The sequence below is a fragment of the Triticum urartu genome, unplaced genomic scaffold (genome assembly GCF_003073215.2).
Source record: "Triticum urartu cultivar G1812 unplaced genomic scaffold, Tu2.1 TuUngrouped_contig_3265, whole genome shotgun sequence".
NCBI lineage: Eukaryota > Viridiplantae > Streptophyta > Magnoliopsida > Poales > Poaceae > Triticum > Triticum urartu.
Genome location: NW_024113793.1, coordinates 54,999 through 81,768, shown reverse-complemented (window position 1 = coordinate 81,768; position 26,770 = coordinate 54,999). Strand labels below are relative to the sequence as shown.

The following is a 26,770-nucleotide window of genomic DNA, read 5'->3' as shown; positions in this document are numbered from 1 at the left end:
ATTCATCTCTGCACCTATTGTTCAGCCACCTGATTGGAATTTACCCTTTGAAATTATGTGTGATGCCAGTGATTATGCTGTACGTGCTATTCTAGGACAAAGAGTTGATAAGAAACTAAATGTTATTCAATAGGTTAGTAAAACTCTAGAGAATGCTCAAAGAAACTATGCTACTACCGAAAAGGAATTCTTAGCAGTTGTATTTGCTTGCGATAAGTTTAGACCTTATATTGTTGATTCTAAAGTAACTATTCACACTGATCAAGCTGCTATTAAATATCTTACGGAAAAGAAAGATGCTAAACCTAGACTTATTAGATGGGTTCTCTTGCTACAAGAATTTGATTTGCATATTGTTGATAGAAAAGGAGCTGAGAACCCCGTTGCAGACAACTTGTCTAGGTTAGAAAATGTGCTTGATGACCCACTACCTATTGATGATAGCTTTCCTGATGAGCAATTAAATGTCATAAATGCTTCTCATACTGCTCCGTGGTATGCTGATTATGCTAATTACATTGTTGCTAAGTTCATACCACCTAGTTTCACATACCAGCAAAAGAAAAAGTTCTTCTATGATTTGAGGCATTACTTTTGGGATGACCCACATCTTTATAAAGGAGTAGATGGTGTTATTAGACGTTGTGTACCTGAGCATGAACAGGAACAGATCCTACGCAAGTGTCACTTCAAAGCTTATGGAGGACACCATGCTGGAGATAGAACTGCACATAAGGTACTGCAATCTGGTTTTTATTGGCCTACTCTCTTCAAGGATGCCCGTAAGTTTGTCTTATCTTGTGATGAATGTCAAAGAATTGGTAATATTAGTAGACGTCAAGAAATGCCTATGAACTATTCACTTGTTATTGAACCATTTGATGTTTGGGGCTTTGACTATATGGGACCCTTTCCTTCCTCTAATGGATATACACATATTTTAGTTGCTGTTGATTACGTTACTAAGTGGGTAGAAGCTATTCCAACTAGTAGTGCTGATCATAACACTTCTATTAAAATGCTTAAAGAAGTTATTTTTCCAAGATTTGGAGTCCCTAGATACTTAATGACTGATGGTGGTTCACATTTTATTCATGATGCTTTCCGTAAAATGCTTGCTAAGTATGATGTTAATCATAGAATTGCATCTCCTTATCACCCACAGTCTAGTGGTCAAGTAGAATTGAGTAATAGAGAACTCAAACTAATTTTGCAAAAGACTGTTAATAGGTCTAGAAAGATTTGGTCCAAGAAACTGGATGATGCATTATGGGCCTATAGAGCTGCATATAAAAATCCTATGGGCATGTCTCCGTATAAAATGGTCTATGGAAAAGCATGCCACTTACCTCTCAAACTAGAACACAAGGCTTATTGGGCTATTAAAGAACTTAACTATGATTTTAAACTTGCCGGTGAGAAGAGGTTATTTGATATTAGTTCACTTGATGAATGGAGAACCCAAGCCTATGAAAATGCCAAGTTTTTTAAAGAAAAGGTTAAAAGATGGCATGACAAAAGGATACAAAAGCGTGAGTTTAATGTAGGCGATTATGTATTGCTATACAACTCTCGTTTAAGATTTTTTGCAGGAAAACTTATCTCTAAATGGGAAGGTCCTTACATTATCGAGGAGGTCTACCGCTCCGGTGCCATAAAAATCAACAACTTCGAAGGCACAAATCCGAAGGTGGTGAACGGTCAAAGAATTAAACATTATATCTCAGGTAATCCCATAAATGTCGAAACAATATTATTGAAACCGTAACCCCGGAGGAATACATAAGGGACACTTTCCGGAACGTTTCAGACTCCGAAAAGGAATAGGTATGTGGTACGGTAAGTAAACCGACTCCAAAACAGTTTTTAAGGCAATATTTCTCCGTTTTGGAATATTTAGAAAAATAGAAAAATAAGAAGCAGTCCGGGAAGGACACGAGGGCTCCACGAGGGTGGAGGGTGCGCCCTACCCTACTGGGCGCTCCCCCTACCTCGTGGGCGCCTCGTGTGCTCTCATGACTCCGTTTTCGTATACAACACGTATTTTGGTCGGTAAAAATTCATTATATAATCTCCCGGGGGTTTTGACTCCCGTATCATGCAAAAATCTCCTGTCTTTGTTTCGAGCTGTTTTCTGTCAGGGTTGTCAAGGCCAGGCACTATGTCATCTCCCTCTTCCTCCAACCATGAGGGTAACAATGCTTGGCTAATGAAGATAGAGCTGAAGAGAGAAGAACCCATGGAGATCGACAAGGATGAAGGAATCAAGAAGACCATGGAGGACCAAGTTCCGGCAACAGAAGACACCCTTCAACTGGATCACAATCTTCTTACCCCAACAAAAATCGAAGCTTTTGAGATGATTGAGTTAGCTCGTATACAAAATAAGTATCTCACACGTGAAAATATTTTGTTGAAGGAGCATATCATCGCACTCAAGGGCATTATCCGCAAGTTAGAAGACCTCCTATGCTCGATGTGCGACTATCCATCATCAACAACTCCACCTTCTTCACCAACAAAGGAGACATAATCACATTGGTATGGGCACTCCACTTGGCAACTGCCAAGCTTGGGGGAGTGCCGCGGTATCGTATCACCATCACTTTTATCTTTACCATTTTTCTTAGTTCGATCCTTTTGGTAATATCTTGATATAGTAGAATAAAAGTTCTTAGTATGATCTAGTTGTGAGCTTTGCTTTATTATCCTTCTATGTAATCGAGTCCGCGAGCTATATAATAAAGATTAGTGTTGAGTCAAGGGCTTGATTACTTTGCCATGATCCTAATTGAATAAAAGAAAAGAGAAAGAAATAAAAAGAAACAAAGAGATCATGTGAGTCTTATGGAGAGTAATGAGCTCACATAGAAATAGTATGATGAATAAAAGTTGTTGAGGGCTGACAAACATAGTTTTGGTCATCATTGCAATTAATAAGAAGTAATAAAGAAAGAGAGGTCTTCACATATAAATATACTATCTTGGACATCTTTTATGATTGTGAGCACTCATTAACATATGACATGCTAAAGAGTTGACATTGGACAAGGGAGACAATGTAATGGGTTATGTTTCCTTACATCTGAGATGAATTATATTGTCTTGGATCTTCCAACATGATGAGCTTGCCTTTCCCCCTCATGCTAGCCAAATTCATTGCACCAAGTAGAGATACTACTTGTGCTTCTAAATCCCTTAAACCAGTTTTGCCATGAGAGTCCACCATATCTACCTATGGATTGAGTAAGATCCATCAAGTAAGTTGTCATTGGTGCAAGCAATAAAAATTTCTCTCTAAATATGTATGATTGATTGGTGTGGAGGAAATAAGCTTTATACGATCGTGTGATATGGAAGTAATAAAAGCGACAGACTGCATAATAAAGGTCCATATCACAAGTGGCAATATAAAGTGACGTTCTTTTGCATTAGGATTTTGTGCATCCAACCATAAAAGCGCATGACAACCTCTGCTTCCCTCTGCGAAGGGCCTATCTTTTACTTTTATCTCCTACATTGCATAAGAGTCATGGTGATCTTCACCCTTCCTTTTTACATTTTATCCTTTGGCAAGCACAGTATGTCGGAAAGATCTTGGTATATATGGCTAATTGTATGTGAGTTTTCATGAAGTATTACTGTTGACATTACCCTTGAGGTAAAACATTGGGAGGCAAAACTATAAGCCCCTATCTTTCTCTATGTCCGATTAAAACTCCATACCCATAAGTATTGCGTGAGTGTCAGCAATTTTGAAAGATTATATGATAGTTGAGTATGTGGACTTGCTGAAAAGTTCTTATACATTGACTCTTTCCTATGTTATGATAAATTGCAATTGCTTCAATGACTAAGATTGTAGTTTGTTAGTTTTCAATGAAGTTTACGATTCATACTTGATATTGTGATTGAATTATTACTCTAGCATAAGAGATTATATGACAAGAATTATATAAGTTGCTGTTCTAAGAATGATCATGATGCCCTCATGTCCGTATTTTATTTTTATCGACACCTCTATCTCTAAACATGTGGACATATTTTTTGATTTCAGCTTTTCGCTTGAGGACAAGCAAGGTCTAAGCTTCGGGGAGTTGATACGTCCATTTTGCATCATGCTTTTATATAAATATTTATTGCATTATGGGCTACTTTTACACATTATGTCACAATACTTATGCCTACTCTCTCTTATTTTACAAGGTTTACATAAAGGGGAGAATGCCGGCAGCTAGGATTCTGGGTTGGAAAAGGAGCAAATATTAGAGACCTATTCTACACAACTCCAAAAGTCCTGAAACTTCACGGATGATGTTTTCCAAATATATAAAAAATATTGAGCACAAGAACCTCACCAGGGGGGCCACACACTTCCCACGAGGGCGGGGGGCGCGCCCTACCCCCTGGGCGCGCCCTCCTACCTCGTGGGCCCCCCTGGTGGCCCTCCGGTGGCCATCTTCTGCTATATGGAGTCTTTCGATGGGAAAAAAATTAAGAAGCCATCTTCTCGGACGAAACTCCGCCGCCACGAGGCGGAACCTTGGCAGAACCAATCTAGGGCTCTGGCGGAGCTGATCTGCCGGGGAAACTTCCCTCCCGGAGGGGGAAATCATTGCCATCATCATCACCAATGCTCCTCTCATCGGGAGAGGGCAATCTCCATCAACATCTTCATCAGAACCATCTCATCTCAAAACCCTAGTTCATCTCTTGTATCCAATTCTTGTCTCCAAGTCCGGGATTGGTGCTAGTAGGTTGCTAGTAGTGTTAATTACTCCTTGTAGTTGATGCTAGTTGGTTTAATTGGTGGAAGATCATATGTTCAGATCATATATGCATATTAACACCCCTCTGATTATGAACATGTTTATGCTTTGTGAGTAGTTACTTTTGTTCTTGAGGACATGGGAGAAGTCTTGCTATTAGTAGTCATGTGAATTTGGTATTCGTTCGATATTTTGATGAGATGTATGTTGTCTCTCCTCTAGTGGTGTTATGTGAACGTCGACTACATAACACTTCACCATTGTTTGGGCCTAGAGGAAGGCATTGGGAAGTAATAAGTAGATGATGGGTTGCTGGAGTGACAGAAGCTTAAACCCTAGTTTATGCGTTGCTTCGTAAGGGGCTGGTTTGCATCCATATGTTTCATTCTATGGTTAGATTTACCTTAATACTTTTGTCGTATTTGCAGATGCTTGCAATAGAGGTTAATCATAAGTGGGATGTTTGTCCAACTAAGGGTAGCACCCAAGCACCGGTCCACCCACATACCAAATTATCAAAGTACCGAACGCGAATCATATGAGCGTGATGAAAACTAGCTTGACGATATTCCCATGTGTCCTCGGGAGCGCTTTACATCATATAAGAGTTTGTCCAGGCTTGTCCTTTGCTACAAAAAGGATTGGGCCACCTTGCTCCACCTTATTTACTTTTGTTACTTGTTGCTCGTTACAAATTATCTTATCACAAAACTATCTGTTACCACTAATTTCAGTACTTGCAGAGAATACCTTGCTGGAAACCGCTTATCATTTCCTTCTGCTCCTTGTTGGGTTCGACACTCTTACTTATCGAAAGGACTACGATAGATCCCCTATACTTGTGGGTCATCACATATCCCTCTAGATTATATGATATTTTGCTCGATCTTGGTCTCCGTTACTCTGCCTTAGAACCTACATCAAAATAGGCAAAAGTGAAATGAAATTATTTTGCTTTTGACCAGAATGAAAATTGTGTTGTATTGTCAAAAGCTAAGAGTGTGAAAAGTGAAATGTCAAAAGCTAGAGTGATATAAGAAAAATGGGCAAAAGCTAGAGTGACAAAAACAAAAATTTCACTTTTAAAAGAGGGTCCAATAAGATTTTCTCTCAAAGACTAGTTTTATAAGAGGGGACACTTCATTCTTATAAGTTGTCTTCTGCCTCCTCCGTTAACCAACGTGAGACTTGATCTTGTTTCTAGCTATTGGACTGGATTATAAGCCAGAAAATGACCTATTATAGGCTTTTGATTTATGACTCAGTATTGTTACATGATGATTATAAGCCAAAAGCCAAAGCCGGAAGCTCATAAATAGATGCCTTTTTTTAGTACTATAAGCCAAAGTGCAAAAGCCAAGAATAAGCCCAATAGAACATCGTGTTAACCCAACAGATGTGCATCTCCAGTGGTTTCTGAAAAAAAACTCTGCAGAAGTGGTTTCACGAGGTACCCATATAACTTAGAGGAAGTTCTTTGGTGAGGTCTTCTCTCAGTTTCAGTGAAAACTTTCTGTAAAAGTGGTTTTACGAGGTACCCATATAACTTAAGAGGAGGTTCTCAGGTGAGTCTTCTCTCAGTTTCAGTGAAAACTTTTCATAAAAGTAGTTTTTGACGGTGGCGCGACGCCAACTAATAGTGGACGATGGTGTTCGCCTGTTCGGCGGCGGTGGGTGTCTAACATCATATGACGGCGAGCGAGCTGCACATCGGTCGGTGGTGGGGGGAGGGTGGACTCCAGTGGCGTTTAGTTCGTGTGGCACTTTTACGGAAAGGGCCATCTTCCCGTAGATGAAGGAAATTTGTCGAAGATTATATGGGATTCGTATTTTTTTTGCGTGTTTACGGAAATGGTTGAAGAGCTTTTTGCCCCCAACTTCACCTAAACTGTAATTATTTTACGGAACTGCTGGAGATGCTCTAATCTGCGCTAGAATAATTCCGCTCCAGAATTGTTTATCCGGGGCACACATGACCTGGCAGAAACCATGGCCATGTGACGTACCGTACGATCAAACGCCTTGAGCTCTGTACTAGTGCAGTACGAGTGTACTACTGTGGTGCTGCGCATGCTCCGAAAGTGGCATGATCCGCACAGCCAGAGAGAGCATCTCCATTATTGAATCCAAGTGGGATGTGCAGTGCATGGTTTTCTAAGTTTGCAAGCAACAATATTTTTCCAAGGAGTAGCTAGGGTCCTCCTGAATTATTGCTACAGTTGGTGATGGGTCTACCCAATTCAGGCTAAAGTTGCACTCCCTTCGTTCCCTTGAAAAAGTTGTACTCCCTTTGTTCACAAATATAAGATGCTTAATACTACCACTTTTCCCGAATGAAAAGTATATAGACACGTTTCAGTGTGTTTGTTTGTTCATTTCAGTCGGTATGTGATTCATGTTGAGATATTCAAAACATCTTATATCTGTGAACGGAGGGAGAGAGAGTACAGAGTACTTGTTATGGTGTGCACAATATTTATAGCAGGTATATATTTTTCTACGTTCCAGAGTTCTGATGAGCTGCAAAGGGTACTCCCTCCGTTTCTTTTTAGTCCGCATATAAGATTTGGTCAAAATCAAGCTTTGTAGAGTTTGACTAAATTTATATTAAAAAAATATAAACATTCACAATATGAAACTAATATTATCAGATGCATCATGAAATGTATGTTCATACTATATAGTTTTAGTATTGTAGATGTTCATATTTTTTTCATATAAATCTGGTTAAACTTTGAGTAGTTTGACTTTGACCAAATCTTATATGCGGAGTAAAAAGAAACGGAGGGAGTATTACCTAAAGGACTAGTGTAGTACAGACATGCTCGTACAGTACTCCTCTGGCTCCGTAGTAGTACATTCATTTGCTTTGTACCAATAGCAACAAGTGTGCAGAGTTGGCAAGAAAGATGGATCGATCATGGATGGATATGGGTTCAGAAAGTGTGCAGAGTTGCGCGGCACACGCGACGAGTGCCGGCCGGCCCGCCCTTAACTGAAAGCTCATACATAATGACATTATGGCGTCGCGTCGTTGTGGATAGCGATCGATGCTAGAATTTCTGTTCGTCAACAATTTATGTTTAGGCCCTGTTTTGTTTTGCCTCGCCATTCCATCCATTGCGTGCTCCATCCTCCACTCCCTCCCTGTATAAATAGGGACTCGCGGGACAGCAGCCGTGGTGACAGAGTCCGTAGCGCGAGCTGTCTGTCAGTAGCGCAATCTCTCTCAGGTTCTTGTTCTAGTTTGATATAATCTTTTGCGGCGCCAAGAACCCGCCCACGATCGCCGTCTAGTGATCGTTCCATTCCCGTGGTTTATTTACCCCAATCTATTATCCCAACTGCAGGTGGGTCGGAGCCAGGGGGGAGAAAGAAGATGGACGCGGAGCAGGAGTCGCGGTGGGCGGCGGCGCAGGCGATCGGCGTCGGCGAGGACCTCGTCCCGGCCGCGCTGCGGCACCTGGAGTTCCTCGCCGCGGTCGACCGCCGCCGGTGGCTCTACGAGGGCCCGCTGCTCCACAGGGCCATACGCAGGTATCAATCTGTCGCCATCCATCTCGTTGCCTCTTCAGCAACACAAGAGACCATTGCGTCTGGGAATTAGTTTGTTTTTCTGATGAGGTGTCTCATTCTTTTTCTGTCGGGGTATTGTTGGTCAACAGTCTCTACCCTCTCTGGCGTGTCTTGTGTTGGGAAATAAAATTTCTCAGTGATTAATCCTTGCCATGTTTCGATAAACTCTTGGTGAATCACCTGACAAACACCTGCTCGAGGAAAATTAGACAAAACCACTAGTTGTTCAGTTAACCTTGACATAATTAAGTTGGGGGATTTTTTCTGAAACCATCCACTGATCTGTGCTTTCAGTTACAATTTGGTGCCACAGTTATGTCCTTATCTACAATTTTGGCATGAAATTAAATCTGGCTGTTTATTAACGTTCAAAGTCCCTATCATGCTGAAATCACTGATGCTATGTAAAATAAATAAAAATCACTGATGCTAAATTAATTTATGTTCTCTGTCGTATAGACAACTTCGAAATATTGACCGACTTTGTTGTTGTGCTAGGTACAAAGCTTGCTGGCTTCCCCTTCTTGCCAAGCACAATGAGGCCGCTGTTGCAGATGAGCCTTTGGTTGTTCCCCTTGACTGTGAATGGATATGGCACTGTCATCGGCTTAACCCGGTATTGCATATTAACTCACAGATGCTCGCGTATAGTTCAAAATCTGTCAACACCACATTAGAGAACTACTCGTATTTGCTTGCGGCACTTCATAAAAGAAAATACTAGTTTGAACATGGCTGGAAATAATTTCTAAACCGAAATCATCTTGTATGGTTTCAGACTCGATACATAAAGGACTGCAAGAGATTATATGGCAGGATGCTGGACTCTAAGAATGTCAGGTCCTCCATTCATGCAAAGTCCAAGGATCAGTCTGAGAAAGTTTGGACTGAGTTATATCCTGGGGAGCCTTTTGAGTTGGAGTACACAAGCCCTTCTGACGATTCTGTTTATGTGGATGATGGAACTGCAGGGGGCATTTCCTATGATTTGATCTCAGCTGTTAAGAGACAGTCTACTTTCGTCTACCAGGTAGCTAGTTACACCACTAACCTTTGCTCTGATGTACTACTAATCTTTCTGTAAAAGAAAATATATGCAAGAACAATAAATATGTACAGAAAGTCAGTGAGTTCCTTTGTTTCTGGCAGGTTGGAACACCAAACATGCATGATCGCCGTTTTCTTGAAGACGCTTTAGCTCGGTACAAAGGCTTTTTGTATCTGATCAAGATGAATCAGGAGAAAGGAATGAACCTCTTTCGTGTGCCAACCTACGATGTGGATCTAATGTGGCACACCCACCAACTGAATTCTGTTGCCTACTGCAATGACATGCTGTGTCTCCTTGGGAAAGTTCTGGAGCATGATGACACAGATGATGATCGAGCCGAAGGGAAGAAGCTCGACACCGGATTTTCAGGGACCACCGAGCAGTTTGAGAATAGCTTTGGTGTGAGATACTGGAAGGCTGGCGCTATGTACCGTGGAAGCTTGCCATCTCCTGTGACATCCATTCCACAGATATTCAGTACTAGTGAGGATGATAGTGTTTCCGGTGCCGATAAAGCAGAGAAGCATCTTACTATTCTTGAAACAACAGTTGTGGAGGTATGATACTCTTTTTACATCTTAATAATTGCTGTCCATGAAGCAACAGTTGGTACAATAATTTCGGTTCCAAAGAATTTTCTGATCTAATAAAATAACCCGAAATGTGGTATGTTGTACTCCCTCCGTTCGGAATTACTTGTCGCGGAAATGGATGTATCTAGATGTACTATTGATATTATTATTGATTTGGAAGCACGCCTGATAATGGTTATCTGAAAACACGATTGAGAGCTTCTTTTACCTAGAGACGTTTACTGAATTTATTATGAAAACTCAAAATATTTTCATCCTTTTGCAGTTACATTTACAGATTGTGGACATCAAGAATTTACCGTCTTCAATTCCAGAGAAAAGCGTGTATGTATGGTTCACCAAGACTAAACCAGATGCATTCATCCGTGATGGCGGCAGGTTGGATATTTCTACCAAAACAGGGAAGAGCATCGGAGCTGGTTTCCAATGTGAACCGACTGGCGATCTCATTCTTACAGTAATGATTGATCAGGCCTATTTTGGGGCATCATCATCATCGAAGAAACCAGAACCGTTGGGGAAGGTTTCGATCTCTGTTGAAGAGCTTACGCAGCATGATTCCAAGCTTTCCTTTGAGAGGTGGTTTGAACTGAAAACTTGTGGTGCGTATGCCGGTTCCCCTCCTGTCAGTCTTCGTGTTGCTGCATCTTGTACCGTCCCAAGGCAGGCTCCACACGTTCTTGGCATGGTCAATGTGAAGCCTTGCTCTCTGAAGGCCTGTCTATTGCCACATTCCATCAAGGATCAAAATATGAGCTCCTGGACTCGCTTCGTGTATGATTGTGGTACTGAACTCATTCGTCTTCAGATAAGGTATGTTTTTTGTCCATGGTATCGACTGGTACATGTATATGTGAAGAACTGAACAGTGAGTCTAGAACACATTTTTTTGCTAATTAGTAAGTCCTGCATGATACTTACTGGTAATTTATTTTACTATAGGATACATGATTGCTAATAACATATGGTTATATTACATCTTCATTTCAAACTGCAAATTGGTACTGTATTAGCTGCAGGAATTAACATTCAACTTACATAGCAGTATTTGTATTTTGCCTTCAAAGCAGATCCAAATTTATTCCAGTGGACACTGGAAAGTTCTATTTACCATATTTAAGAAAAAAATATATCAGTTTCTTCTGGTCTAATGAGAAATTCCTCCCTTTTACTTCAGGGAGCACAAGGCCAAGAGTGGCATGGCTCTCACTCGGGAATTGGTCGGAGTAACAAAGTCATCAAAGCAGCCACTTCAGCTTGCAGAATTCACAGAAAACAAATGGTCTTTTAACAACTCCAACTCATCCATCACTCTTGACCTGAAACCAAGCAAGGATGGCTGCATAAACGAGCTCAAATACGACAACAAACTGGTAAGGCAACTACAGCTCATTTCATGCATACATGCAGCGTGTGTTCGCTCAGAAGTCATATGTAAATAAATAAATGTTTATGCATTTAGCATACTCACAGCTCTAGTACTTCTTTGAACAAAGCAGATCAAACTATACAAGGGAAGGAGACTAGCATATGAACTCAAATGCTGCAGTCAGCATACTGATGATACTGCAGCAGTTACTGCTGTGAAGTTCTCAGCTGAACACCCCTATGGCAAAGCAGTCGCGCTAGTTGACACTGAATCGGAATTTATCTCGGTACAATGCTCAGCTCTAATGCCATATCCTTCTAAGTAGTCAAAGTTAATTTCCTCGCATCTCAGATATACTCATCATGGTGTTCTTACTTAAATTTAGGTGGATGAGGATTGGTTCCTGCTTCCCTGGATCGCGATATCATTCTTGTTCCTGAATTCCATTGGCAAAGATGGTGCGAAGCTCATCGAAGGTGCCATGGCACAGAAGGCTGAAACCGTTGAGCCTGATACTACAGTGGTTTCTCAGACGGTGAAAGGTGGAGCAGCAGGTGCCACTGCTGGTTCGGCGCAATGTGGCGCTTGTGGCACGGCTGGTTGCGGTGACATGGTCATGGCAAGTGACAAGGCTGGTCATGCTAGCTATGGCAGCTCAGTCACTGCAAGTGACAAGGTGGCTGATTCTAAGTGCGGTGGTTGTGGATCAGGTTGTGGTGGTGGATGCGGTGTCTCTGTGGTCACCATGAGCTACAAGAATGGTCATGCGAGCTGTGGCATCGTTGCAGGCGGCGAGAATGGCCATGTTGAGTCTGCTGGGTGTGGATCAGGATGCGGTGGTTCCTGTGGTGGCAACATGGTTATTGAAAGCTCCAAAGAGGGGAACACCGAGTCAGGTGGCTGTGGTTCAGGTTGTGGTGGAGGAGGCTGTGGCAGCATGGCCATTGAAGGCTCCAAGGCTGGCATTGCCAAGTCTAGCGGCTGCGGTTCAGGTTGTGGTGGCGGTTGCAGCGGTATGGTGGTTGAAGGCTCCAAAAATGGCCATGCCAAGTCAGGCGGCTGTGGCTCGGGCTGTGGTGGTGGTTGCGGCGGCATGCTGATCGAACACTCCAAAACTAGCTGCACCAAGTCTAGCGGCTGTGGCTCAGGCTGCGGCGGTGGTTGTGGCAGCATGGTCATGGAAGGCTCCAAGATGCGCCATGCCAAGTCAGGGGGCTGCGGTTCAGGTTGTGGCGCCGGCTGCGGCGGCGGTTGTGGGGGCATGGTCATGGAAGGCTCCAAGATGAGCCATGCCAAGTCAGGGGGCTGCGGTTCAGGTTGTGGCGCCGGCTGCGGCGGCGGTTGTGGCGGCATGGTCATGGAAGGCTCCAAGATGAGCCATGCCAAGTCAGGGGGCTGCGGTTCAGGCTGCGGCGGCATGCTGAACACAGCCTCGTAAGCATGCCCATGCTTGAGGTGGTCGGCGTGCGGGCGGTGACTGCCGGTGATGGCATGCCGCACGCTCTAGTCGGAGATGAAGTCGAATAAAAACTACACTCTGTCCTGTGCAGTTTGCAATGCCTCTACTCGTGGTTCACAATGCGTTGTGGTGAATATATTATGTTGTACTTGTGGCATGTACGATATTAAACTATGTGATTTGTGATTATTGGACAGGGAAAGATTAGAGAAAAAAATTGGATTTTGACCGAATAAATAGATGCTAACTCTTGCGATGAATAAACCAAAATAAACGAAATTGACTTTGCCGCCACGTCAGCCTTGATGGGCGGGTCCCGCATGTCATAAATGTGTTTAAATCGTCTAAACTGGTCATTTTTCAAAAGTGGTAGTTTTTAGTCACAAAATTAGAATTTTTGATAGTTATCGGTCACTTTTTTGAAAGTGGTAGTTCTGTGGGACGGTAACCCCTAATGTGATAGTTTTTTGTCAAATACTCCTTTTATTCATCTTATATATTTGTAGTTAGCGCTTTTTAGTCATTGAGATTATATACCTCGGAGATATTTGTAACGGTGGTTGTTGTTGAACAAATGTTATTGCACTAGCAATACTATGTATATTCATCTTGTATTAGTCGTGTTTACGGTGCGTGCTTTCGCTTGGTTGTGTCCAGATCCTGGCTCCACCACTGCTCATAAACATATTCACAAACCTTGACCAAATCCTGAATTGAATTTGTCTGTTCTTGAGAGCTGCTCATTAGAATATACAAAAGCTGTTCTTGAGGGCGTCCGGTACTGCTTTCTGTCTCGGCCCGGTGCGACGAGCGGGTGCCCGGACTCCCACATTGCAAAGGAAAGCTTTTATTATATTTTTTATTCAGATGCAGGTCCGGCCCTGAGGGGGGGCAGGGGGGGCGGCCGCCCCGGGCCCTCAAAATTGAGGGGGCCCTCCCCAAGTATGTAGCCTAAAGTATGTGCCATGGAATCATGCAAAGGTAGCGATCCTTCCTATTCCATCATGGAGCAATCTCCAGATCCTACGCCGTCTTTTTCTCTCTTAATTTCTTTCCTAAGGCTGCTGCCAATGGACCGGTGCTTAGATGGGGTGCTAAGCATATTAAATAGCTTAGCAACCAAACTCCCCAATGCATAGGTGCTTAGCTTCTTGTAGCTAAGCTCTCTTCATTTAATTAGTCCAAGGATCTTTTGTAGTATATAAACTTTGTGGCATATTTGTGCTACGTATTAAGCAAATAATATCCCTTGAGGAAAACACATGGAAATATAGTTGACTTGAGTCCATACATAAAGTGCCAATAAGATATTATGAAAATACATGAAATTACACCTACAATTAATGATGCTTAAAATAAATGATGATAATAATCTATTTTGTCCCAAACTTTTTCCAAATATGCTCTACCAAATCAGTTTTGAGTGCTCTGTGAGTCCCACGATCTCGGATTCTTGCATCCCTTTGTAGCACCTGGGCGAATACCGGTATGTCGCCGTGTGTGAATACTGATGGTAGAACAATGGATGTACCCGCCTCCTTGTTCAAATCAAGAATATTAGCCGCCGCTTCTTTTTCATCCTCGACTACCATATTGTGAAGAATGATGCAAGCTATCATGACCTTCTGAATATCACCCCGGTCATACAAACGTGCAGGACGACGCAAGATAGAGAATCGACCCTGCAAAACACCAAAAGCACGTTCCACATCCTTCCTTGCCCCTTCCTGATGTGCAGCAAACAACTTGTGCTTCTCTGTTTGTGGCATTGATATTGTCTTCACAAAAGCTGCCCATTCTGGGTATATCCCATCTACAAGGTAATAACCATGTTGATATTCCTTCTCATTTACAAAAAAGTTCACTCTAGGAGCTTGGTCTTTCAGTTGCTTGATAAACAATGGCGATTGATTTAGCACATTGATGTCATTGTTTAACCCAGCAATACCAAAGTAGGCATGCCATATTCGGAGATCTTGCGAAGCAACTGCTTCCAGAATAAGACTAGGCCACCCTTTATCGCCACGAGTAAATTGGCCCTTCCATGCAATAGGACATTTTCCCGACGCCAATGCATACAATCCAGGCTTCCTAACATGCCAGGAAACCCACGACCTTCGCCAATGCAGAGTAAGCGCTCTGTATCTTCAGTGTTGGGGCTTCGCAAATACTCTGCAGCATAGGTATCAATCACTCCTTGCACAAAGTTCTTCAAGCAATCAACTGCGGTAGTCTCGCCAATCTTGAGATATTCATCAAGACTATCTGCAGGTGTGACATAAGCCAATTGGCGTATTGCCGCCGTGCACTTTTGCAGTGGAGAGAGCCCTTCACGGTTAAGCGCATCTGTCCTTGTGGTGAAGTATGGAGACCACTCACCTAGCGCATTGACGATGCGAAGAAAGAGAGGTCGTCTCATCCTGAATCTTCTCCGAAATTTTTTGGCACGGTAGAGAGGATTGTCACAGAAGTAATCTCGTACAAGCTGTTGATGTGCTTCTTCACGCGGTCTATTCACGTATATCCTCGGACCACTCCTGCTAAGTGATCTTGCTTGAAGAGCCTCAAGTGTTCCCTTCAACTCCACAGCAATCTCCTCGATGAAGGAGTCTAGCATGTCCTCCTCGGCTAGGAATTCATCAAGTGTGTATAACTCTGTTGGATATGTAGTGTTTCTGGCATCACTATCATGTTGTTGATCTGTATCATCAGGATCATCTGGTGGATGGTTATACATAGGCCTGAAACATGTAACAAACAAGACAACAATTGTACACATCAGAATAAGATCGAACAAGTTAAGTGACGAACTTCTCGTGATAAAAACAGAATTGCGTTTGATTTTGCTTCATCTACTAAAATCAGAGTAATTTTGTACACCCTAATCTTATTCTGTCTGAACCAATTTCTCATAGAACTTCAAATTGTCCGTGTACAACATCTGAAACTTCAGATCAATAGATCCTTATGCATTTCCATCAGATCAATAAAACTCAGTTTGGTTCTGTCAAAAAAATTGTTGCCTGATAATTCGTAAGAGTAGATAGCAATACCTTCAAATTAATTGTTGGTTCTAAACTGAACTGAACTCAGTTTGATCCTATATAAAAGGATTGCTACAGACGTATCTAGATGTAGTATAATCAACTACGTCCCTTCCAACTACAAGTAACTCCAAACTAAACTGAACTAAACCATTGTGTATTATGAGCTGAACTAGTACGTTCTGAAATCAATTAGAACTTTCTGAACTGAACAAAAATTATGAATTGAAATCAACTAGGTCTTCTTGGCCAATTATCAGTCAAATTTTGGCCACAGCCCAAGTCTGATGCAGAGAAAAATCTCATCTAAGCAAGAATGGGAGGGACAAAGCATGAGGCGCACTAGGATACAGAACAAAAGAGTATTCTGATTTGTGAAAGGAAGATACCATCGAGCAGATTGTGGCTGGCCGGCGGAGCTAGTTATGTAGTATCCTGATACAAGCTAGTGTACATTGCATCAATGTTGATACTATTCTCATACTAAATTTCTGTGACTAGGCCATGCCGTTGAGATCACATACTATTTAAATCAGACTCAATTCTGCATGGTTCAGACTTCAGACTATCAATTATCTATGGTTCAAATGATATGCTATTCAAATTAGAGTCTCGATGCTAAGGTTCAGTCTATCAATTACATATGGTTCAAACTATCAATTAGCAAGAAGCAGAGAAAAAACCCATCTAAGCATGGACAGGAAAGAGCAAGCACAGGGTGAAATTGAACGTTTTGAAACAAACTAGCAGATCTACTTTTGTGAAAAGAAATAATTACCTTTGAGCCGTCTGTGAGTGGCCGGAGGAGCTCCCGGCTGCGGCGAACTGAACTTGTGGCGCCAATGGCGAACTGAACTGAACAGGACGGTCCATGCAGACTCGAGGATCCGCCGGAGCTTCAACGACTAGGGGGAACGACGGCTGACGCGACAATTGAGAGGCGTGGCAGCACCGCGCGGTGAGGACGAAGTGGCTGCGCTGGGGCGGCGGCGCACGGCGAGGAGGAAGAGGAGGCGAAGGCGCCGCTCGGTCGATGGGAAGAAGGGGATAAAAACAGAAGAGACGAAGGTATACGGCGCTTCACACCGGATCGAATTTACTGCGTTTTCACTTAGGGTCGTGTGCTTGGAGTCGTTCCTTCGTGGGGTTACCGGTTCGCTCTCTCTCCTCCTTAATTAACCCGCCACTTATGAATTTTGCTGATATGGCAGGCTAAGCACCGATCCAGGTTGGAGCACTGGGACTAGCCTAAGGGCATCTCCAACAGTTATAAGATAGGTGTTGGTAAATTTGCCACCTAGGACATAGTGATGATGTGGCATGTAATAAATGTAGAAAAAGAGCAAAGTTGTATGTAGTTTAACCAACAACATTTGCACAAGCTCCTAGGTGAAATAGAGAACAATCACATTTATTTTCTTACCATCTTAAATACAATCCATTAGAATAGTTGTATGATACCTTGTTGGTTAATGACATGGACATTCTACCAACAAAACTAGCATACAACTTGTTGGAGATGCCCTGAGTCCGGTCGCCAGTTCGCCGCCTCGTCGATGCCGATCTCTATTCCTGTGCTTCCGGATCGCAAGATGCAGTCAGTACTAGGCGGCGCTGCTTTCTCTCCCGACTTCAGGCGACGAACATGCACACAGGCATCGCCGATTCGTCGAGCGCCACATCGTCTATAGGCCCATCGCTGAACGCCCTACATACCACCAACGATGATCTATCTAAGGTATATTATATTACTACTAGTCCCTACGCCCTACTCTCGATGAGTTTAGTACTACTGATTAAGTAATTTATCCTTTGCATACATGGTGCATAGCTGGCACCGATTAATCTTTGATGCCATTTTTTCTTTATTTTTAACATGTTGAAGACAGACAATACGGTGTTTAGATGAGTTGATACAATCAGAGGGGTGCTCTTGATAAAAATTTCAAAACTAATACCGGTGCTTCGTTGATCCCAAATGGTGAATCAGGGATTGTTGTGGAGGAAGAGGAACAAATTGACGGGAATTCTGAATATGAACAAGACGAAAATGTTGATATCAATATCAGTGATAAAAATGTAACTAGCCCTAATAGTATAGTTATTTGAACAGGTGCACAAACACAAACCGCTAGTGTTGATGATCATCTGTTTTTGCTTTTTTTTAATAAAAAAGATTATCAATTTCACTTTGTCAGATAGTGTAATGTCTACTATGGTGATTTCAAACATGTGAAGTCGACGTTTATCTTAATGCCTGTGTTGCTTGTCATCTTATTTACAGTTCCATATAACTGTCGCATCGGTCGAAAGAAATTTTTCAAAGATAGAATTATTGAAGAACTATTTGAGATCAACAATGACACTACGAAGTTTAAATGGTTTTGAAAAATTATGCATCAAGAGGAAATTATTTGATGAGATTGACCTCGGCCCTGTCGTAAGTGACTATACATCGAGGAATTTTAGAATTTTTTAAAGGTGAAATCTATAATTATCTCATATGTATATTGTTTTTATGTATTTAAGTGATTATCGGTAATATTTTATATGTGCATATATCTTTTATTATTACTATATTTTTTATTCTAGGGGCCCCTAGTTTTGGATTCGCCCCGGGCCCCCAAAATTTCAGGACCGGCCCTGTTCAGATGGGAGGCCAAATGAAGGTGAGCTATCTCGACCCTTTTTTAAACCGAGAGCTCTCTGGACTCTGGGCTCGGAGAAATTTTGCAGTCACGCTCACGATCCGCCAGACCGGTTTTTGTCCCGTTTTCCGTAATTAGCTGGGTAATTTTTTTCTGCTTAATTAATATATAAGGTAATTTTTGCCTCCGTTTCAAAAAAAAAAAAAAACAATCCACCGGGTACCGGCTCCTACGCACCTTATCCTTTGTTCGCTACCGAAGACGTATGAGCTGCAGCCGCCCGATGGAGATCAAACCGTGCAGCTACGACCACGAGCTTAGTGCGTCTCCACGTTGATGAGTGTCCGAAACCTGCTTCACGTTTCGTTTCACAGTAGAGAATAAAAATAGAGTTTTCACAAAAATATGAATTCAAGAAGCTTAATTACTCGAGGTCAAACCTGGGCATTCTCTGGGACGGGCTTTGCAAAGCTCGACCTCAAAATCCCAAGCTTTGAGCCTGGCCTGGCCTGGCCTGAATACATGAACAGTGCCTTTTTAATGATTTTTGGGATATTTCAAATATATATTATAGCTATATCTATATCTATACCAATATAAAAATATCCAAATGGACAGATCTAAATCATTTTGACCATCAAATCATGTTATCTAGCAGTTCAAATCGCTTCAATGTTGAGCACCAAACACGTTTAACGCTCTAATTACACACCACTGTCATTGGTTATAAACACGTTTTGACTCAACGCTATCCTTTGAAATCTGTCATGTAATTAATATCCTACCATTTCCGTGAAAAAGTAATTGATATCTTACCAAATACCAATGTGCAACAGATATATCTTACCTAATATAACGTGCAACTAATATCCTACCTAATATAAATGTGCATTGCACGTACATTATTACTAGTTTCTAATAAAATAACAATGTGTGCCTTGTTCAGGCTTATCTTCAAGCTTTCAGGACGGGTTTCTGGCGGAAAAGCTAAGCCCAAGCCCAAGCCCGGCCCGGATGTCGTGCTTTCGGGTTGGGTTGTCTGGGCCAGGCTGTTCATGCCCGGGTCTACTCAGGTGTAATGCTCGCTTGCAAGGTTCAAAATTTGATGAGAAACATCACGAAGTTTCGTCTGTTATTTAAGTTCTTAAGATGCATGTTGATTGTGACCTACCTTGAAGGGGGACATTAACCTTACTAGATGAGACCCCGTGTGTTGCGGCGGAATATGTTGCAATGGATTTCAGTAATATTTGTTTTTATGAAACATTTGGATGAATAAATAGGAAAAATAAAAATACAAATTGTATGTTGTGTTAGATTATTGTGAAGTTGGAAATATTTGTTGAATATAGGTAGTATAATCCCATGCATGCAGCAGATATTTCCTTTAAGTTGTTATTCCAGTAATGAACATACATGATCCAGTTACCAAAGCAAACAAACCAAGCATGCCAGGACAACAAAGCAAGCACAAGAATGATACTACTTCCATAGATATGAACCATAACATGCACAGCGACCAACCGAACACCATTACCAAAGCCAAAAAAATCACCTCGTCTCGCGATGGCCAGCGTATAGTGGCTGTTGCTCAAGCGCTAGGTCCCAAAACTTAGAAAACAGAGGATAAACAGAGGAGAAAATCAATAACTCACCTCGCTAGATCGTAGCCGAGACCGAACCACACCGTCGCACGACAGCGAGAACCAATTGACGTAACCATGGCCGGCGAGCACACAGGAGCACAAGGTCACGGACTAGGAGGGGGTGCCGCGGGGGAGATAGCAAGAAAACCAGCCGAAGGTGTGACAACAGGAGCCGGTCGCAATCGTCGGCAACGGAGGCGACAATGAACTTGGGACTTCGGGAGAGAGAGAAAGGAAAAAGGGATCCTGTTTAAAAGAGTCGCGTGCATGAGTGTGTTCCGCAAAACAAAGACACTGCCCGCGTGAACCACAACCGCCCCATTGAACATTCCCATCCGCAGCCGCCTCATCGGCTATCGGCGCCGCCTTCGATTCCGGTCCCCCTACACCGCCATTGCCATCCCACCGGCCGCCATGAGAAACTCTGCCACCCCATCGCCCATTTCTGCCGCCCACGAGCATTTGCTAATATATATATTTTAATTTGTGAACATTTAAACAGATCATGAATATATTTTTAAATTTGTGAACATTTTTTAAATTTATGAACATTTTTGTTTCCACTTCCCTTTTTCGGTTTCTTTTTCTTAATTTTTTTTTGCATTCATGATCTTTTACAAAATTAAAGAACTAATACAATCAAAAATATATTTTTACAAAATTTTTCAGTATATGTTTCAAAAAAAGTTACGTGTATATTAAAAAAAAAGTTCACCGTGTATTGGAACAATGTTCAGTGTGTATTAAAAAATGCTCATCGTATAATTTAAAAAGATCAGTGTGTATTAAAAAAATCAGCATATAATTTAAAAAGTTCATTGTATATGAAGAATGTTCAACATATACTAAAAATGTTTACTGTTTGTATTAAAAAATATTCATTGTATAACTAAAAGAAGTTCATTGTATTTTAAGATATTCAATGCACATTACAAACAAGGTAGTGTGCATGCAAAAAATGTTCATGAATTCAAAAAATTGTTCGCAAATTCCAAAATTGTTTAGGTATTCATTTTTTGAATAATTTCATAATTCCAAAATACTTTCAAATACACAAATCTTTTTTTAGATTCGTAGTTATCTTTTATCAAAATAAAGCATGCCGGAATAGATTGGAAATGAAAGATGTAAAGAAAAATAGGATGCTGTTTTTTTTCCCGTGTGCTGCCTCACTGTTTGTTTTCATGTTCGCAGGGCAGGCACCTGGGCAGCCCATTAGGTTCTTCGCTGAATGCCCGTGTCGCTCGCCCAGCTCGCCGTTAAAAAAAACCAGTAGCTGCTACTTCTGAAAAATAAAGAAACCCAAATTTCGGAAAAAAGGAATTTAAAAACATGAAAACTTATAAAAAGTTTTCATACTGAAAATAATTCATAAATTTAAGAAACAAAATAATGAATTAAAAAAATCAAGGATTTGAAATTAGCAATGTTATTCATAAAGGTTCATGAATTTGAAAACAATTGATAGATTTTTAACAAGTTCACTAGTATAAAAAAGCATGAATTATTTTTTCCCATGGATTCATGGTCTTAAAAAATATCATGAACTTTAAAAAAAGGTTCATGAAATTGAAAAATGTTCATGAATTTGAAAAATAGAAATAATAAATTAAAATTAAATTAACGGTGAGGTGGCCACAGCACTGCAGCCATCGAAGCTGCACCAGGCACCTTCTTCCTTCCTCGCTGACCCCTGGTGCAGCTACTCGGTGCCTACGATGCCTTCGTGCCGCATCAGATTAGACATGATGGCCGCGTGCCCTAGACCAAAGCAACCCCGTGGACATGGACGCCATCACGCGAGCGATGCCTTTTGTTTCCTATAGAAGAGCTGTCTTTGTTCACTTAGACGAATGCTTGTTAGAGCAACTCTAACCAATTCCCTAAAAATAGAGGAGTAGTATATTAAAAAAATAGAGAAGTAAGTTAGAGCAACTCTAACCATTATAAGGGATCGGTTAAAAACGCCCTTAGCTAGATTGGTGCGGACATTCCGCAGTTCAACACAGAGGCCTCTTTTTCGAATCTTTCTTTCTCTTACTGACGAGTGGACCCCACACATGTGCTGCCTAACCCACTGATCCCGGCCTTTCCTGTTGCAAAAAAGAAATCCATGTTTGGATGTGACCGCAAGGTTAAAATGATCGTGATAAGAGAGGCCAGGGTACAGATTTTAGGTATTTGAAGATGAGGGTTCGTTTTTTCGACGATCTCTACAACGTGAACATTTAAATCATATATTTCCTTCATTTTTAAATGTAAGTTTTTGTAAAGATTTTATTGTGAACTATATACGGATGTAAATAAATGCATTTTCGAGTGTAGATTCACTCATTTTATTGCACGTGTGTTTTACAGTGAAATCTTTTCAAAGGTTTATAATAGCAACTCCAATGGGGCGATCCATTTTGTCCGCCCGCGTCCATCTGGGTCGGCGCGGACAAAAGTGACGGCCCAACGCGCCGACCCAAACTCAAATCGTGTCCGCCCGGCGTTCGCGCCGACCCATTTCCGGCCCAAAATTGCGCCTGGAATGCGTCGGCGCGGACGCGAAGCGGACGCGCCGCACATCTTCTCGCCGTCCGCCGCGTCCTAGTTTTACTCACGCAATAAAAAAATGTTCATACAAAGGCAGCGCCCTGACCTTTTATATGGCCGACCAGATAGACTTAGACCCAGACTCCTAAACCAAAACGGCAGCCCAAGCTGAACCGAACAAAACACCTAACAAAGTACTAGTAAAACGCCCGTGCGTTGCTACGGGCTACGGTTCACATAAATGAATCAACGAAACGATTAGGTTGTCTCCAAGGTTGAAGTTCCCTTTTCCCGCATACGTCCTAACGTGTAGGATATCAAACAAGCTTCCAGCAGGCTCCTCAAAATCCAACCATCTGGACAGTCCGTGTCCGGACTATCTACCATATTGTCTCCAGCACTCGGTCCTAAAAAAAACTCACCCCACAACATACCCTTCCCTTTTCCTGTCGAACCCTCCCCTTCCCGCTTGGTTTTCCGCCATAGCAAGACATTTCTCCCGAAAGCTCACTCCTTTAAAATCAGATGGCGCCCACCTCATCATCACCATGGCACCCTCTGTCCTTCACACCATACTTCCGTACAGACAGCCAAGGAGGAGTCCCCCGCCAACCGCCCCGCTCTCCGCCTTGATCCCCTCCCCTAGTGTTCATGTCGATCCACCGCCTTGATCCCCTCCCCTAGTGTTCATGTCGATCCACCGCCGCTATCAAGGGGGACGAGGTGTGCGCCAAAGTAATATTCATCATATGAGATGGTACCATACTTTATAAGTTTGAATGTGTCGAGAGTTAGGTTTAAAGTTGTCGAAGACAATTTTCCATTAGTTATCTTGATATAAATAGAGATCATTGATCACGCTTTTAAAATCCTAAGCATTTGCATTGATCACAAATAACAAACCACATAAAACAGATGATTATATGTGTGAACCTCATGTATTTCAGGACAATGTTGCAAATTGCAAGTGAATATTTTTTCTCCCCAAGAGAATTTACATACATGCTTAGTAAGGCAACATCAATGTTTGATTCTACAACATTAGATGCGAAGACTGCATTCATACATTTTGAAGGCAATATTATTTCAAACTAAACAGATGCATGTTGGTTAGATTATTTTACCCTGAAGATTAATTCATTAATATCATCTTGTAGACCATCCATCACTTTGTTTTGCCCGCAATTTTAGTATGTACAAGTACACCATCCACATAATCAACAAGATACACTTGCACAGAACAGAACAAAGAAGACAAGTTGGGAGTTGAACATCTCAAACTGATAAGGATCTTGTATCTATTTTCTAAAATGATTCCTTTATAGGTAAATTTTATTGGTGACAAGATTTTGTGGAAGTTTTTTTCTAACTTAATCAAACCCTTCAGCAGCTGTTGCGGTTCTTATACTTCTAACTGAATGAAGGTCATCCAACTTACATCAGAAAAATGGGATGACGAAAAGACAAATTTGGTACCAAAATATTTGGAATTTTCTCGAGATAAATGTTCTTGAGAACCATGAAACTGTGGCTTGATGGGTCCCTAAATTTAAGGAGCTCTTGCGGTGTGCACCACCAAACCAAGGCATATGACTTGCTGATAATAAAATTTAATCAGTACTAAGCATACGGTGTTCTGGCAGCACAATGCTATTGGTTAGTGCCAGAAAAGTTGCATATAGGAATGAAAATAATAACTCCTTGTCACCCTATGTGTACCACTATCAGTCTGTTCATATTACCATTATTTTTCACAGTACAAGTCTATCAACACCAATTAAGTGTTTAGTACCAAATCTGCCCTCCTAAACAAGAAGGACGACTCCAAGCTCGTAATCTTGTAGTGGGTCATGTATTTGGATTATAAATCTATGAAAATAATCAACCTGTAAATATGAACAATGTTTTGGGTCGATCTATTTCTTAAGAAGACAATAAATAAAATCTACCAACATGTTATGAGAAACCCGACGATGCACTGCCTTCAAAAAAGAGTAATCAAATTAGCACAAATGAGGAAGACGGATAGCACAGACAACGACCACGACACGATGCATCACCTTGAAATATCTTGTTCATTTAGAAGTGGATGTGCCAGATCTACACTGGTCACTGGGTATAGCTAATTAGTGAAATAATCTTCAGAAATCATACCTGGATCAAGGGACAACAGCCGCTTGTACTGCAGCAAGACATCAAGTTCAACATGGTCGTGCTTGGATGCTCTCTTGTCTCCCTCAAAATATGTTTATCGTGAAGGATAACATGGTTGAGAACGTCACAGGATGTTGTGATGAGCTCTGCTCGATATATCTTAGTGAAGATCCTGCGGGCAAAAGGAAAGCAAGTTATCATATGAGGCCTGCAACTAATAGAATGAAAAAATAAATCTAGCAAACCTAATTGGATACTATGTGCAAAAATTAACAAATTTGCTAGCCAACGCCTCCACAAACATATCTGATGACCTATAGAAAAACATAATTCAGTAGTACTCGTGTGTGTTTTGTATTTTGTTATCGTCATAGGTAAAACTACCATAATCAAATCCTTAAAACAATCTGACATCCACATTTGCATGCATTATTTTTCAAGACAATGTTACTGAGCATCTTGTTAATTCAGGGCAGAAAGAAGTAAATCATATCAGGCGTGTTCTCACTCAAAGCTTCAGACCGCACAACTCATACAGATTGCAGGGAGGTAGCAAAGTAGCTATGACAATGAAGAGCAGATGCGGGGAATATACAACAGCTTTTCCCCAAAAATCTAGACGTGTCACTTCAATTGCATGGATGGTTAACCTGCATGATTATATCACCAAAAAACCTCCCACGTACAGATGGGCCAATATGCCAGATTGGTACATCAGTTTAACATGAAGTTGTTCCACTGGGGTACAACTATATATTGGTTGTGAGGCCACCCATTCATGTTGAATGATAATATTCAAACAATTAAGATCATGCACAGATGCATTACCGGCAAGGTTAGTAAAATTCGGAATGATCCAGCATAAACGTAATTTTCATGAACATGCTTAGAAAATGATTATCATGATATATACACCTATTTGCTCTAAAAAACTTAAACCAAATGTGTCGTGGCACAAAAATGTCATAGTACGCTCCCAAAAATATTTATACATGGACACAGCAAGCTCTAATCAGAAATAACAAAACAAATGTCATCTGACGAAAAAAAACCATGGGAGGTGGGACGAAAAAAAACCCGGAACGGAGACTACCAACTGAGATATTATATTTAGTGGTATGTTAATCACTAAATACCAAGTATTAGACAATCTTGATAATTTGAAGTAACAGTAAGCAACTCCATACCTATTCGTTAATGTAGAGATGAACAATTGATTCAAGCAGACAACATAGAGTTCTTCCTTTAATTCAGATCGCCTCCTGTATTAAAAATGAACTATAGATCAAAAAATATGTAAGCTTGCTTGGCGAAGTAGCATGAAGATGAGATGATTCCACATTATTCTTAGAGATTCATGCATACCATACGTGAGCAGATCAAGAAGATTGGGACATGTCTTTATCTACACAAAGTGAAAAATATAGTTGGAAGTGAATGATAAAAAGAGTTGGGCGTGAGTAAGGCTAGATGGTGTATCTACACAAAGAAAACTTACTTAAACGCCTAATTGTACATTCAATTTTGTTAAATAAAAAAAGGTGTAAATAACAGAAGCTTTACCTATTAGCACAATGTTTGCAATTGAATTAACAAATGGTACTGAAAAAACAAATAATTTGAGTTCGGCCTGCAGCTCCAACCACTTCAATCCCTGGAAAGCCATCTAAACCTAATACTATTGGCTTATGGGTTCCTGCAATGTATAAACAAAAACACTTTCACGAAGATCGGCAAAAGATAAATCACATTTTACATTTTGTAGCAAAGAAGCGACATAGGCATTGGAGCCATCATTGTTTGTCAAATTAGCTAAGAACTATATCAATTATAACACATAACTAAACTCAAAGTACGATAAAAAAATTCTCAGACTAAATTTGAAACTGTACCTTATAAAATAGTTAAAGATATCATTTGATA

The 26,770-nt window shown here is 41.2% G+C and overlaps 1 protein-coding gene, 1 long non-coding RNA gene and 1 pseudogene across 2 annotated transcripts; 1 reads left to right on the top strand and 2 right to left on the bottom strand.

Moving 5' to 3' along the window:
• Positions 1-7,685: 7,685 nt before the first annotated feature.
• LOC125527203 (glycine-rich domain-containing protein 1-like) lies at positions 7,686-13,006 on the top strand. The gene is made up of 9 exons (XM_048691749.1): positions 7,686-8,002; positions 8,120-8,306; positions 8,844-8,961; positions 9,124-9,375; positions 9,495-9,953; positions 10,255-10,802; positions 11,167-11,362; positions 11,489-11,644; positions 11,744-13,006. The coding sequence occupies exons 1-9, from the start codon at positions 7,849-7,851 to the stop codon at positions 12,794-12,796; spliced, it is 3,123 nt and encodes a 1,040-aa protein (XP_048547706.1). The 5' UTR covers positions 7,686-7,848; the 3' UTR covers positions 12,797-13,006.
• Positions 13,007-14,046: 1,040 nt separating this feature from the next.
• LOC125527208 lies at positions 14,047-16,934 on the bottom strand (annotated as a pseudogene).
• A 6,678-nt stretch (positions 16,935-23,612) lies between these two features.
• LOC125527209 lies at positions 23,613-26,760 on the bottom strand. Its single transcript, XR_007292003.1, has 3 exons — positions 26,213-26,760; positions 26,035-26,109; positions 23,613-25,019 (listed from the first exon to the last, which is right to left on the bottom strand). It is a non-coding gene; the product is annotated as an uncharacterized LOC125527209 (long non-coding RNA).
• Between the last annotated feature and the right edge of the window lie 10 nt (positions 26,761-26,770).

Excerpts from the sequence above, each read along its gene's own strand:
- LOC125527203 (XM_048691749.1), top strand. The coding sequence starts at position 7,849 with ATGTTTAGGCCCTGTTTTGTTTTGCCTCGCCATTCCATCCATTGCGTG. Across the intron at positions 8,003-8,119 it reads AGTAGCGCAATCTCTCTCAG|GTGGGTCGGAGCCAGGGGGG; the intron begins GTTCTTGTTCTA and ends TCCCAACTGCAG. Across the intron at positions 11,363-11,488 it reads TCAAATACGACAACAAACTG|ATCAAACTATACAAGGGAAG; the intron begins GTAAGGCAACTA and ends TGAACAAAGCAG.